This window comes from Giraffa tippelskirchi, chromosome 13, assembly GCF_054371585.1.
Source record: "Giraffa tippelskirchi isolate mGirTip1 chromosome 13, T2T-mGirTip1v1.2.pri, whole genome shotgun sequence".
Lineage (NCBI taxonomy): Eukaryota > Metazoa > Chordata > Mammalia > Artiodactyla > Giraffidae > Giraffa > Giraffa tippelskirchi.
In genome coordinates, this window is record NC_137287.1 from 80074552 (window position 1) to 80090008 (window position 15457).

At 38.9% G+C, this 15457-nt stretch overlaps 1 protein-coding gene across 9 annotated transcripts in view; it reads right to left on the reverse strand.

The window, feature by feature from the left end:
• The window catches only part of MPP7 (MAGUK p55 scaffold protein 7), a 289092-nt gene that overhangs the window by 68461 nt on the left and 205174 nt on the right, over nucleotides 1–15457 (reverse strand). For 7 of the 9 annotated variants that reach the window (XR_014074097.1, XM_081560899.1, XM_081560898.1 and 4 more), the window contains exons 4-5: nucleotides 13800–13877; nucleotides 11396–11476 (exon numbers count right to left, since the gene is read on the reverse strand). Coding sequence is in view for 8 of the 9 variants with exons in the window: in XM_081560899.1 (XP_081417025.1) it covers nucleotides 11396–11476; nucleotides 13800–13877 (159 nt within the window). In the remaining variant the exon portion in view is untranslated. Of the gene's footprint in view, nucleotides 1–11395; nucleotides 11477–13799; nucleotides 13878–14972; nucleotides 15080–15457 lie in introns of all 9 variants that reach the window. The other 2 variants (XM_081560902.1, XM_081560901.1) reach the window with 1 other exon arrangement.

The following is a 15457-nucleotide window of genomic DNA, read 5'->3' on the forward strand; positions in this document are numbered from 1 at the left end:
CTCTTAAGAAGGCAAAGAAATGGTTTATTTATTGACTATAAGCTTTCTTATTGACTATAATTCATAAGCATACTGTAATGTGAATCTTCAAAAATGTCTATGTCCCTGTAAATATCACCCAAGCAAGAAACACAACATTAACAGAACTCCAAGGGCCCCTAAGTATGCTCCTTCCTAGTCACCATGACCTCTATTTAAATATTGCATAATGGAATCATAAGCAGATATTTTTTTTCCTGCTAATAAGTGAGATTCATCCATGCTGTTACTGGTAGTCATTCTGTTTTCATGGTTGTGCAGCACTCCAACATGTATATATTTCATAGTTTCTTTACCCATATGCCTCTGAGGGACACTGAGGTTGTTTTCACTTTTGGCTATTAAAGCAATTCTATTATGCACAAATTTGGGTTAAGTGTATTTAAGGGTATAATATCCGGGTCATTCAACACAGGCAGATGAGACAAACAGGTTGCTCCAGCTACACTCCCACCAGCAGCTATGTGAATTCTAGCTGTGTCTCAGGATCCAATAGTTTACAGTATTAGTTTAAATCTGACCATTCTGAGTATACAGTGGTATCTTCTAATGGTTGAAAGTTCATCTTTCTCATAACTCATGATATCTTTTATGAAATGCCTGTTCAAGATCCTTGCACATTTTCCATTCCATCTAGCTTTCTCTTCTTGATTTATAAGGAGTCCTTTATAATACGTCGGATCCAAGGCTTTGTGCCATAAGTACATTCTCTCATTCTCCCATTTGGTAACTTGTCCTCTCACTTTCTTATTAGTGTTTTTTGATTTTAAAAAAAGGATCCAAATTAATGAGCCCAATAATACTTTTTCCTTTATGGTTTGTGGTACCCAACAAAATTTTCAAAGAGATAGAATAAACAGCATCAAGATGACAAAGTATCTGAAGAGATGATAGCTGCAGATTTCTGACAGTTGATGAGAAACACAATCTGAAGATTCAGGAAGCAGGAAAAATAAAAATTAACCCATGCTTACATACATCATATTGAAAAGACACAATGCCAGAAACAGAAAGTAGTTCTTAAAAATATCAGCGAGAAAAACACAGACCATGAGAAAGAAGAAAAAAAAAAAGAGTACTGAGTGATCAAGCAGCAATATAACTAGAAGATAAAAAACACATTAAAAAATAATAGCTCAGAATTGTGTATCTAGCAAAAGTACCATTCAAGAATGAGGATGGAAACCAAGGTGAAGTTACCAGGTACCTATTAGAGAAAATTTTCAGAAAAAGATAATGAAGCAATGGTTTTTTCATTGGACATGAAATAAGAGAAGGACAGTGACCACTGAGAGACAGGAAATAACTGTGGGCCCTAAGACTGCCCAGCTTACTGTCTAGAGCAAGGTTCCTGGCTGTGTTGGAGGAGAAGGAACCCAGGCGGAATGCAGCAGTCTTCCTTAGTGGAGACAAGAGAGCTGGGAATCTAGAGAGGTCAAGGGGTTAAAGTTCTCAGCGAAGGGATGAGAGTAGAGTGAGCTATCCAGATACAGAGTTTCTTAAGCCCTTAGCCAAGGCTTGTGTGTGGACAGCTGCCAGAAAGGATTAGAAGAGAGGTTGGGAACTGAGGGCTGTCTGGGGACATCTTTGGTTTGTCATGATTGAAGGGATGCCATTGCCATCTGGCTTCCCAGGTGGCTCAGTGGTAAAGAATCTGCCTGCTAATGCAGTGGATGCAAGAGATGTAGGTTTTACCCCTGGGTCAGGAAGATCCCTTGGAGGAGGAAACAGTAACCCATTCCAGTATTCTTGCCTGGAAAATCCCATGGACAGAGGAGTCTGGTGGGCTACAGTCCACGGGGTCGCAAAGAGTCAGACACGACTGAGCACACACGCATACACTGCCATCTAGTGCGCAGAGGCCAGAGATGCTCCCAGGCAACGGATACCATAGTGAACAATCCCCGCCCCGCCCCCAGATAATTATCTAGTCCTCAAACTTTAACAGTTCCGAGGCTGAGAAACCCTGCATGAGAAGAAACAATCCCTGAAGCTTGCAGAGGGCAGGAATAGCTCCTGTTGCCACAAGTTAAAAGGAAAATTCTCACAATTCGCAGGGCACTGAGGAGAATTAGTAGAGGGGTACTGTCTTCATAGTGGGAAATAATTAGCCCAAGATCACACACTGCTAAGATCTCACCTAACACAGCTTAAAAGCAAGCCTCTGAAGGATCAAAATGTTTCCAGGTTGCTTACCTGCATGATGTGAACTCAAGAATATTATCTACAAATATACAAAAATATCCAGCAAAGGAAGTAAATATCAAAGGAAGTAAAACTCATAATGACTGTCAGTCAAAAATTACAGGCATGTAAAGAAAGCAGAAACTAAACAATGATGAAAAATATAAAGCTATTAACTAAACCCTGAAAAATTACACAGATGTTAAAATTATACAGAACTAAATCTTGAAATTACAGACAGATCACAGAAAAGAAAATTAACAGTTATAATTGCACTCTAAATGTTCAAAAAGCTAGAAGGGCTGAACATGAGACTTGGGATATACAAAAAATATTCAAATCAAGCTTCCATAGATTAAAAGGTACAGTGAATGAATGAAAAAAAGTACACTGAATCAGATTAACACTTGTAGGCAAAGCAATAAAACTATGTAAAGTGAAACACAAAGAAAATACAATGAAAAATTATGAACACATGATTATTGAGCTGTGGGACTTCAGTAGTCTATTATATGCACCTAATTGGCATCTCCAAAGACAGGAGAGGTTCTTTAAAAAGTTTGAAGAAATATGACAGAAAATACTCCAAATTTGATGGAAATAAAAAAGCCCAAATGTTTCAAAGCACAATAAACAGAAAAGAAATAACATCAAATTGCATAAAACTAATGAAAAAAGAAATCTTAAAATTAAAGAAAAAAAGCACATTACATACAAAAGAAAAAAGATAAAAATGTCTCCTCACTTCCCATCAGAAACAATGTGAACCAAAGGACAATGAAGCAACATCTTTAAAATACTCAAAGGAAACTACTGTCAACCTAAAATTCTATACCTAGCAAAAACACCTTTTCAAAGCAAGGAATATTGTGAACTTCTTAAAGACACACAGAAGCTGAAGGAATTCATCAGCAGCAGATGTGCATTACCAAAAATGTTATAAGAAGTCTTTCAGACAGGAGGAGTAATCGCAGATGGGAACACAGATCTACTACGAGCACTAGAACTGTTCGCTATCTGTGTATTTATGGTAACTATCTTGCACATAGTAAAAATAATAGTGAATGTTAATGAACATATTTTAAAGTGGACATGATGGCTGGGGCTTCTGTGATGGCTCAGACAGTAAAGAATCTGCTGGCAACGCAGGAGACCCAGGCTTGATCCCTGTGTCAGGAAAATCCCCTGGAGAAGGGAATGGCTACCCATTCCAGTATTCTTGCCTGGAGAATTCCATGGACAGAGGAGCCTGCTGGGCTACAGTCCATGGGTCACAAAGAGTCAGACATGATGAGCAACTAACACTTTCATGATGGTTGAAAGGCAATGATAAAACACCAGCTATGTATTTTTCCTCCTTAGCACTGTATTTTCATATCTGGATTCCAAAAATAAAAAACAAAATTTTAAGATTTACAGATACCAAGTTCATAATTTTTAACAGCTTTGCTGCATAAGTAGTTTTGGTTAGCAACATTTTCATTTTGGACAAGTAAAAGTAACTTTGTTTTCCACTCTTCTGTTTTAACCAAGTTATTCTTCACTATACAGATTTTCCTTTCAAAAGGCAATACCTAAATGAAATTGTGTTTCCATATGCCATAGCCACCAATCACAACTGATGGGTTTACCTGTTGCTTAGAAGAATCTGCAGGAAATGGAACACTGGGCTTTGTAACTCATCAGGCTCCTGAGCTCTTGCTGCCTTGGACCCCCTGGAGTCAATCGTATGTTCTAAGTATCTGTCAGGTCCTTAGAATTAAGTGTCTAACTCATAAGGATGAGTAACATTGATTTATTCCTCCAGAAGGAAGCTTAACTTTTCCCTTCAGTGTGCTTTAATGAAGTCTCGTCCATTCTGCATGCCCGGGCAATGAGTAATTTCTGGTAAGTGAATGTTTTGGAAAGCTAAAAAATTACAACAAATCTTTTTACTTTATTGCCTTTTAAAAAATCTACCAAATTTTCCCTGACTTCCTAAATTATAAAACCATGTTCTAGAGATGATGTCACCTCACTTTTATCAAAAAAGAGCCACTGAATGACAACTCAGAGAGCCTGATTTGCCTTTAATGTGGCAACGTGATGCCTAGGAAGTGCTTTATTTACTGATGATTCTGCTTTCTCTGGAAACAAAGTCTCTGTAGAAATCAGGCTCCCTCCTTCAGTGCCCCAACATGGGTCCTTGCCGCTCCCCCACTGCAGCATGCTTTAGAATCTGTTATATCTATATGGCCTTTTGTGATACTACCCTCACTGTTTTCTCACCATGTGGCTTCCTTTATACTTTACTTTTCCTGGACTTTAAGATTTGGACAATAACACTGGATTTTGTAGACACTATTGAATAACAATTATTAGCTATTTTTTGTATATGGCAACTGATCAATTCAAAAATTTAAAGACTGAGTGTAATCCGATACAGGAAGTAGTGCATCCTATTACCCTATTTATAATGGTGAGAAATGTATATGCAATATTGTTGTATACAAAAAGGAATGAAAGGTAATGCAGTCAGTTAAGACGACCTATCACTAAAAGTATATGAACACATGATTTACAGAAGAAATAAAAAGTCATTAAGCATTATGAGTGGTCTTCACTAGGAAAGCAACAGATAGAGACTTCTATTTTCTAATTTAAATTCAAAACACAATTATGTATTATCCAAAATTGCTTTCTGTTTATTTCTTAAAGTTTTATCAAGTCACTTTGTTAAAGGTAAAACTGAAGTCAAAGTAGTGAACTGTTGGAAAGACTGTTGCTGAAGCTGAAGTTCCAATACTTTGGCCACCTGACGCAAAGAGCCAACTCACTAGAAAAAGACCCTAATGCTGGGAAAGACTGAAGGCAAAAGGAGAAGGGAGCAGCAGAGGATGAGATGGTTAGATAGCATCACCAAATCGATGGACACCAATCTGAGCAAACTCTGGGAACTAGTGGAGGACACAGGAGACTGGCAAGCTGCAGTCCATGGGGTCGCAAAGAGTTGGACACAACTTAGCAACTGAACAACAACAAATACACTAGCATATCTTATTAAAGGCAATATCATAAATCATTTATAAAGATGTTATTCCTTCCAACCTCATGTATGAATTTTTTTAAAACTTTTCGTGTATGTGTATTTGTCCAACTGTCCCTGAAGCTGCAAATGCTCAGCTACCCTATGATAGCTGCTCTTCTACCCCATGATTATGGTTCAATTTTTACACTTCCATCTTTAATATATTTGGATTTCATTTTAGTAGGCCTCTTTCTTATTTTTCCCAAATAATTAAGCAGCTGTCCCAACACCTCATATTGACGCTACCTCCAATTCTACCCATCCCCCACTCCCTTGCCTCCATCCTTCACAGTCTTTGTTAGGACCACAATCACGTATCACCCTAGTTATTTCTACAGGCTCCCACCTGGGCTTCCTCTATTCAGGACCCATTCCTCTCATCCTGCCACCACCCCTCCACCCCAGGGAACTGCTGTGCATACTACACTCAAGACTGATGGCGTCACTTATTCAAACTCTTCCAATGACTTTCCACTGCTCCTAGAATGAAATTCAAACTTTTGAATAAGCCCATAATTAGAAAGTCCATAGAATATATCTAAATAAGGAAACAAGTAAAATTAAAAGGGAGGCTGTTAATAACACTGGAACCAGTCTGGCAAAAATCAGACTCTCCTGGGCAAACCAGGATGTCTAGCCCTGACTCACAGGCACTACTATCCAGCTCCTGCCCCTCCCTTTTTTATAAGCTTTTGATCAGCCACACGAAGTCTGCTTTACATCCTCGAACTTGACAAATTATTTTCTTTGTGGGACTTCACATACTATTCACTGTACTGAAACCTTTCTTTCTTCACCTCCCACTCCTGACTGATTCCTGACTCTTCTGGTCACCTTGTATGGACCACATCTTCTACAAAGTATTCTTCAACCCTGTCTCCATTCCTATGTGCTCCACACTATTTCTGGGTGTTCCCTCTTCTTACCCACTATTTCTCCTATCACCTTCACTATTCTTCATATGTGTTCATATATCCTCCTCAAGGGGTACCTATGGGGACTGCACAGAGTAGGCACTGAATTTACGTAAGAATAAATCCCATGGACGGAGGAGCCTGGTAAGCTGCAGTCCATGGGGTCGAGAAGAGTCGGACATGACTGAGTGACTTCACTTTCACTTTTCACTTTCATGCATTAGAGAAGGAAATGGCAACCCACTCCAGTGTTCTTGCCTGGAGAATCCCAGGGACGGCAGAGCCCGGCGGGCTGCCATCTATGGGGTCACACAGAGTCGGACGCGACTGACGTGACTTAGCAGTTAGCAAATGAACAAAGATCCAACTCTGCTGACATTTACAAATTACCGAGGAAAGTTTTAATGCTTTTCAAAAATGAGTTGGCAGATCTATAGAAATCACATATTATCATTTTATCGTGGGCTGTATACTTGGTTGTATATATGTATGCATGTTTTTTAAAAAATCATTATTATTTTGGAGGTACACTTCAGGTTTCCTTTCAGTATTGTGATTTAAATATTTTAACTGGAAGAGCAATCTTCAAAAAGTAAATAATTAGTTCCCCTATCTCCCCTAATTAGAGAAGGAAATGGCAACCTACTCCCGTATTCTTGCCTGAAGAATTCCATGGACAGAGAAGCCTGGTGGGTTACAGTCCATGGGATCACGAAGAGTTGGACCCAACTGAGCAACTTTCACTCACTATTCATGTATACATGTTATATTCCACTGCACCTTGCTTCCACTTAGAAAAATGAAAAAAGGCAAATATTTCCATTTGTTCCCAAAACAAAAAGTATTTGATTGTATTTTGAAATAGCTTAAGACTTATTTGGGAACTATACCTCTTAAAGTAATTACCTTCAAAAGAGAGATTCAGCATGACGGTGGTTAGTAGAAATGATTTCAAGAAAAGTAATGTTGAATGTTAGGGCAAACTGCAAAGAAAATTATTTTCTTCTCAAGACTGATGAACTAGAAATTGTCGCTGTCGACTGTACCATCATGGGTCTGCAACGTCACCCGTTTTCTACCTGTTATTTTCCTACATGAAAGGTGAATACACACCTTTCATGCTGACTTCTCACCCATTCCTTAGCCACTCTGTTATATAAATGTGAAAATAGACAAAATCATTCATCTGAGGTATTTTTGCTTTAACAAAGTTTAAGCACTCAATTATAAAGCTTCATCCAATGGTGTTGCACGATACCATCATAAAGGGAAGAAAACCCACATTTCTCTTCCTTCTGGAGTTTGTTTCTTTCCTCCTGTGTGCCTCCCTTTCTGCTCACACAAAACTAAACTCTCATTACCAAATGTGTGTGGGGTTTTCTCGACACCACGCATTTTCTATGACGCCACCTGGGTGTCCTACAATTCAACCCAGTTCTGAGTTCATCTTCCAGGAGAGAGCACCAGGTCACCACTTCAGGTTGCCACCTGTGCTTCTGGTCAACCCACTGTAGATCAGAGGTTCCAATAACCCCCTCCATGGGTTTGAACAACTTGCTCCAGCAGATCACAGGATTCAGGGAAGCACTTACATTTACCAGTTTATTAAAAGCTACGATAAAAAGACAAGGATCAACAGCCAGATGAAGAGATACACAGGGGAGGAGTTTCTGCCCCATGGCGTTGGGTGCATCCCCCTCCTGGTACATGGACGTGTCCTAAGCCTGGAAGTTCTCTGGACATTACACTTTGGGGATTTTGTGGGGCTTTCTCACGTAGGCATAATCAATTCGTCTATTATGATGCTTCCATGTTTGTAACACGAAGTCAGACTGAGTAGTGGGATCATCATTACTTAGAACTCATGTGAAAATGAAAGCTTTGTTCCCCCCAAATAGCCATTAACTTTATAAAATCTTTAATTTCTAAAACATAATTGGTGAGAGAGTAAGGCTGAAAATTCTAAGCTTCTAATCCTGGTGTGGTCTTGCTCGTGACCAGCCTCCAGATAGGAGCCCACCCACAGTCACCTCATTAGAACAAGAGGTGCTCCTATTACCTTATCACTTAGAAAGTTACAAGGTTTTCAAGAGACCTGTGCCAGGGACTAGGTCAGAGACATACGTAAGTACAACAGACGCTCCTAGTGCTCTCATCACTCAGGAAACTATCTAGAACCTGTTCAGTTCAATTAAGTCAGTTGTGTCCGACTCTTTGCAACCGCATGAACCGCAGCACACCAGGCCTCCCTGACCATCACCAACACCCAGAGCTTGCTCAGATTCATGTCTATCGAGTCTGTGATGCCATCCAACCATCTCATTCTCTGTCACCCCCTTCTCCTCCTGCCTTCAATCTCTCCCAGCATCAGGGTCTTTTCCAATGAGCCAGCTCCTTGCAGCAGGTGGCCAAAATATTGGAGTTTCAGCTTCAACATCAGACCTTCCAATGAACACCCAGGACTGATCTCCTTTAGGATGGACTGGTTGGATCTCCTTGCAGGCCAAGGGACTCTCAAGAGTCTTCTCCAACACCACAGTTCAAAAGCATCAATTCTTCAGCGCTCAGCTTTCTTTTTGGTCCATACAGGACTACTGGAAAAACCATAGCCTTGACTAGATGGACCTTTGTTGGCAAAGTAATGTCTCCACTTTTTAATATGCTGTCTAGGTTGGTCATAACTTTCCTTCCAACGAGTAAATGTCTTTTAATTTCATGGCTGCAATCACCATCTGCAGTGATTTTGGAGCCCAGAAAAATAAAGTCAGCCACTGTTTTCTTTCCACTGTTTACCCATCTATTTGCCATGAAGTGATGGGACCAGATGGAGAAGGCAATGGCAACCCACTCCAGTACTCTTGCCTGGAAAATCCCATGGACGGAGGAGCCTCGTAGGCTGCAGTCCATGGGGTCGCGAAGAGTCGGACATGACTGAGCGGCTTCACTTTCACTTTTATGCATTGGAGAAGGAAATGGCAACCCACTCCAGTGTTCTTGCCTGGAGAATCCCAGGGACCGCAAAGCCTGGTGGGCTGCCGTCTATGGGGTCAGAGTCGGACACAACTGAAGCAACTTAGCAGCAGCAGCAGCAGCAGCAGCAGCAGATGGGACCGGATGCCATAACATTAGTTTTCTGAATGTTGAGCTTTAAGCCAACTTTTTCACTCTCCTCTTTCACTTTCATCAAGAGACTCTTTAGTTCTTCACTTTCTGACATAAGTGTGGTGTCATTTGCATATCTGAGGTTATTGATATTTCTCCCGGCAATCTTGATTCCAGCTTGTGCTTCTTCCAGCCTAGCGTTTCTCATGACGTACTCTGCATATAAGTTAAATAAGCAGGGTGACAATGTACAGCCTTGATGTACTCCTTTTCCTATTTGGTACCAGTCTGTTGTTCCATGTCCAGTTCTAACTGTTGCTTCCTGACCTGCATACAGGTTTCTCAAGAGACAGGTCAGATGGTCTGGTATTCCCATCTCTTTCAAAATTTTCCACAGTTTATTGTGATCCACACAGTCAAAGGCTTTGGCATAGTCAATAAAGCAGAAATAGATGTTTTTCTGGAACTCTCTTGCTTTTTCGATGATCCATTGGATGTTGGCAATTTGATCTCTGGTTCCTCTGCCTTTTCTAAATTCAGCTTGAACATCTGGAAGTTCACGGTTCACATATTGCTGAAGCCTGGCTTGGAGAATTTTGAGCATTACTTTACTACCATGTGAGATGAGCGCAATTGTGCGGTAGTTTGAGCATTCTTTGGCATTGCCTTTCTTTGGGATTGGAATGAAAACTGACCTTTACCCTAACCCTAACCATAGGAACCTGGGGCAGACACTAATACACACACAACTTCTATTACCTCATAACCAACTGAGATCCAACACCCCTCTCTCCAGCCAAACACCAATTTCCATCCAGTATACCCTCCTAATTACTAGCTATTCCATTTCAAACACTCTTGAATGGAATACCGAAAACACATTTTGTTTGCTGGGGGTCAGAAACATTCCTCTTTAGTTTCTAAAATTCAAACCAAGATAATACTCTCAAAAAGGAGCTTACCAAGCACCTCAAGGCTACTCTCCCTATGTTCTGATTAATATCACCTTTCCATGTGCAGAACATGGAAGGGCCCAGTGAAGAACTTTTCAGAGCATTCATGAATCTCCCCTAAGCTCTTCACTTCCTGTGTACTCTGTTTTCAATATCAGGCAACCATTCTACAGTAATAGGATCTTTCTTCTTCTAGAACTAAATGCGACAAATCTTCTCTGCACCAGCCAATCCATCTCACATCACTAATCATAGTTCATTTACCCTTTACAGATATACATTCATATGCTTTATATTTGCTTATATGGTTGAGAAATCAAAAGCCATACATGTTCTCAGTTTTTGTTTTATTTAATACTTTCTTTTTTTGAATATCAGCTTAAGATCATATATAGCACTGCTGCAAAAGAGATTTTTCAAAAAAGGTAGAAATCATCAGTTTTTGCATTTAGGTGGATATATTCATTCAACAGTCTATAAATACTTAACAGAAATATGAGATACCTGATCACTTTAATTACATAATTACCTATCTATATGTTATTCTGACTTCTGAACAATATTTCACATATAAGTACATTAGTTATCAAGTCCAAAATGTATAGGTTAGGTTGACCAATCACAGCTGGAGGAAAAATAATTTTACTGGAAAACTGCTTTGCTCTGTAAAATAGCAGGATGCATTAAAACACAAATTGGTAGAGGAGGGGCAGGAAATGGAGAGGAAGCTGGAGGAGAAAGAGGAATGCTGACAAGGTCCCATAGAGAAATAGATATTGTTGTCAAACACACTGGCACACCATTAACTAGCCAAGTAAAACAAACCTACACAAAATCACTTAATAGGTTCTGTATCCTGTACTCTAAACTTCATTTAAAAGAAAAATGACCTTGAAGCTCCATTCTGTTTTCCAACTTAAATCATGAGCTTCCCAATATAAGTCTTTTATAGATTGTCACAACATCATCATCAAAAACTCAACTCTTCTTTCTTAAAGGGATTAAAGTGATTAAAATACTGTGCACTATTCAAAAACAAATTTACTTGAAAATTGATGGTTGAAACAAAATTCATCTGTAGTCCCAGAAAGTGGCCCTTTCTGGAGGTATTTATTACGAGTGTCACACGTCCTCACCTTCACACTGGGTTTTGACAGTAGCTTCAACAGCTCTCTGATCTCACTGTTTAATGGCTTGTTCTGAAGCTCCTCCGCCAGCTGCACGGGAGATCACATTGACATGAAGAACAGTTAGTGAGAACAGGGTGTGCTCCACCTGTGACAACTGAGAAGCTATCTTGCTACTTTCCAGCGATAAAGCTCAAGTCAGCAAAAAAGAAAACAGACTATCAATCACGACTCTTCTTTTGAGGCTCTTAGTAGCCCTGCTTTCAGACCCAGCTCTCGGCTGAGTACGACTCAAGAAATCGTATCAGCCAGATCCCTTTCTGATTTATTGCAATGAGGGCAAACCCCAGCACTTCATCTGCAAAATGGTCTTTTGCATGCAGACAAAGGACCACTTGTAAAAAGGACTGGATCAAGCGTTGACACCGTAAAAAGAAAAAAAGGAAAAAAAACAGAAAAAAGAACTTTGAATGAGGTGGTGAAATCTACAGGGTTTCCAAAAACCCACAGTAGCTTGCTGTTTAGAGCTGGGGTAAAAAGAACGAGAATGCCCCTAAAAGAGCAAATGATCTGAAACTTTTATTATGTTTACCTACACAGTCTGTTACATATAAAATAGGTTAATCATAAAATGACTTATAATAGCTTGACAACTATGCTGGTCCCACAAATCCTGACTGTTCTCTGACCAGGATTATAAATTCCCATTGGTCGCTTCCAGCTAGAGAAAGGAGCAGAGCTTGGACCCTATTTGGTATTCTTCATTAAGAGGGCCTTTTTATCAAAATCTCTATGCAATCTTAGGTTCTAACAAGGATCATAACATTTTCATAAGAAGAAAAGCAAGATTCGAATAGAAAAAAAAAACATTCAAAATATGAAAAATGCAGCACAGAATACAAAATATGTACATATATTTTCATTTAAAACCCTTCTCAAAACACTGCATCAAAATTTCCATTTGTGACTATAGTTTCTAGCAAGCTAAAAATAATTGTTCTTATCTCTGGGAAGGACTTTTCTCTAAATGAGGGGTGTAATAATAAATTATACAAAGAAAATAAAACCAGATAAAATTGATATATTCACTGAATATATTTCAAAAGGTACTTTTCCTTTTTCAAGGTAACAATTTTACAAAATTTTTAATTTACAAGAAGACACAAAGGGCTTTTTGCACTTTTAAACATTTAAATACACTTCTGAGATGAATTACAAAATGCTAAGATTATATTTACACAAAAATCTCTAATTAAAAAAAGTGCAATATGTTGTAACATGATTGGGCCTCAATTACATTGTTTTATGAATAAATATTTCCCCAAACCCTCAACAGTAAATGTTTTAAAACTGGTTTTCAAGGTTTTCCCAAGTGTGAAGTGTTTAGGTTCTGCAACGCAGAGGTAAGCTTCTTCACAAAACATGTATATTGCAACATCCTTGTAATTTGTAATCTCTGTAGCTACAAATGGAAGAAAAAAATGTTTGGGAACTAAACTGAAAATATACAACTTGGAGATTCACTATACAAGCTTTATTTTCTAAACTAGAATACATGGTACTAACAAAGAAAATCAACCCCTGAAGATAGTCAGTTTTTATTTTTATAATTATTATATTTATAGCTCTAATCTCTTACTAAACCAAACTATAGTTTGTTTTATCATAGTAATTTTAAAAATTAAAAAACAGCAGGCTGAAGGATGTCACTAAAACCAGCTTCCACACCACATGTGCTTCTTGTCCAGCTTAAGTGTCCCCTCCAGTTTATCCAGGTCTGTGCTCAATTCGAGTCCGAAAGTTAACAGTAAGAAACAGCAAGTTAGTTCCCTGTCCCAGATTTAAAATAAAATTATAGCTACAGGAAATTAACTACTCCATCAATGCCAACTGCAGCTCAAATTTATTTTTTGGTTATGAAGGTAATTTGGAAAGGTCTCACATCCATAAATCATTACCATGCTTTATAATCCATTTTAAAAACAACCTTGTCTTTTTATGTATTTCGTCCGCCTCATTCCTATGCTAGCATCTGTCGTTTTCAGGACTGTCAGCGATAGAGCCATCTCATTTGTCTCTATTTCTCCAAAGCATTTCTCTGGCCTGGGACTTTCTCAGACACTGACAGCTGACAGAATCTCTCCCCACCGAGGCACAGCCTAAAATTTCTATTCTGTAGTTACCAAGGCAGGACCAGAGGGCATCTCCGTGCAAAATCTTTAAGATAGGAAAGTGAAGGAAAATCAGCCTAGTGTCAGTGTAAACTCAGTGGTAAACTCAGGCCTTTTAGAGGCATCTGCAGCTTCTTTCAGTTTTCAGTCCCAGAGCACATGCATCTGTCTGCACCAGGATGAGTCCTGCCCCAGGGGGGCCGAGGAGGACGAGTCCCCCTGAGCTGGGAAGACACACTTACATCATCGGCCAAGGCTGCTGCGCCCTGGAGGATGGGCACGGGGTTCTGCTTCTCATAGTAGTGAAGTTTCTCATGAATCTGGAAGAAAGGCAAATGAATATAAGCTCACCTGCTAGCGAACCACCTGAGACATTTACACATTCTGATCATTTCAATAGAAACTGGTCTACTGAACCTTCTAGACAAACATGTTTCTACAAACCCACAGATGACAATAGGTGTGCATAATTCATCTAGTACGACGCTTCCATGTTTGTAACATGAAGTCAAACTGGGGGGTGGGATTATTGTGACACAGAACTCATGCGAAAATGAAATCTTTGTTCCCCCCAAATAACCATTAGTTTTATAAAATCTTTAATTTCTAAAACATAATTGCTTCCATACTTCAAGCAGTGGTCGTAGGTTATATTCCTGCTAAAAACATAAATTATGATTAAAGCAAAGCAAGAAATTGGCAGCCACATCCTGACAGTTGGTGTGTAATAACGGCCCAGAACGAAGAACCAGGCGACGTGCAGACCAAGGGCCAGCCCTCCAGGAAGACATCTCACCCAGCACAATGCTCCCTCACTCCTTTTTTTTTCCCCTGCACCCATTCAAATTTCTACAAAACAAAGGGATTTCTCATAACTAGAGACATCTCTCATAACTATTCAGCTTCAGTTTTTCATTTTGGAAAACTAGTAAAATTCTCTTAATACAGGATAATTTTATTCTTCATTTTCCATCACCATTACCCCAGGAACACAAAAGAATATATTTTAATGCATTATAAGACAAACTGAGTTCCTTTAAAAAAAATCTAGAATGATAGTTAATAAAAAATAAATTAAAAAATGCAAGCAGAAAGATAGTTAAGAAACAAAAGGTGCTATGACAAATACATAACTCTCAGCACCTAAGTGTAATCCATTTCAGCTCTTACATGGGTGCCCTTACATTTTTATGCTTGAAAATATACTTTAGCCTCTTTGTATTTACATTTGAGATGATTGCTCTCCCACTTATATATGAAAAACGGTTGTATCTCATGATTTCCTGTTTTTAATAGGTATCAAGTAAAATACTCTCTTAATTATGCTTGAAACTAAGCAAACTCTTGTAAAAAGTCTGGAAGACAGATTTTATTTTGATTAGCCAGATGCTATTGCTAAGAGAGGATTCTCTTACCTTGTTGGCAACCGCAACGCAGAGCATCAGGGAAAGAGTTTTGACACTTATGATATTACCAGAATGATCAAGGTAATGTTCTTATTTAACATCTTGGAAGCTTGCAACTTTTATCATATTATGAAAATAAACAAGTTTTAGAGAATACAAGCTATGAAACAAGTAATAGTTGATGTGAAGAAACTATTAAAGTATACTCTAAAATAAAAACCAACCATCCTAAAAGTTAAACTAATTTTGCTTAAATAATTATCAGGAGTTAGGTCACTTGAACAGATACTATCATAGAATACTAAACTTCCTCGCTCACGAAACTCATCTAACAGCTACCTGTTTAAGCTTCCTGCCTTCCTGCAACAATAAACCCCAAGGCTTATCCAAATCAGGCTTTCACCGCATGCCTGTACTACCTCAGACTAGTCATTACTACTCTTAATAATACAGGCTTCAATGAGTTTAGTAGATTTTAATTCCATGACCCTCAC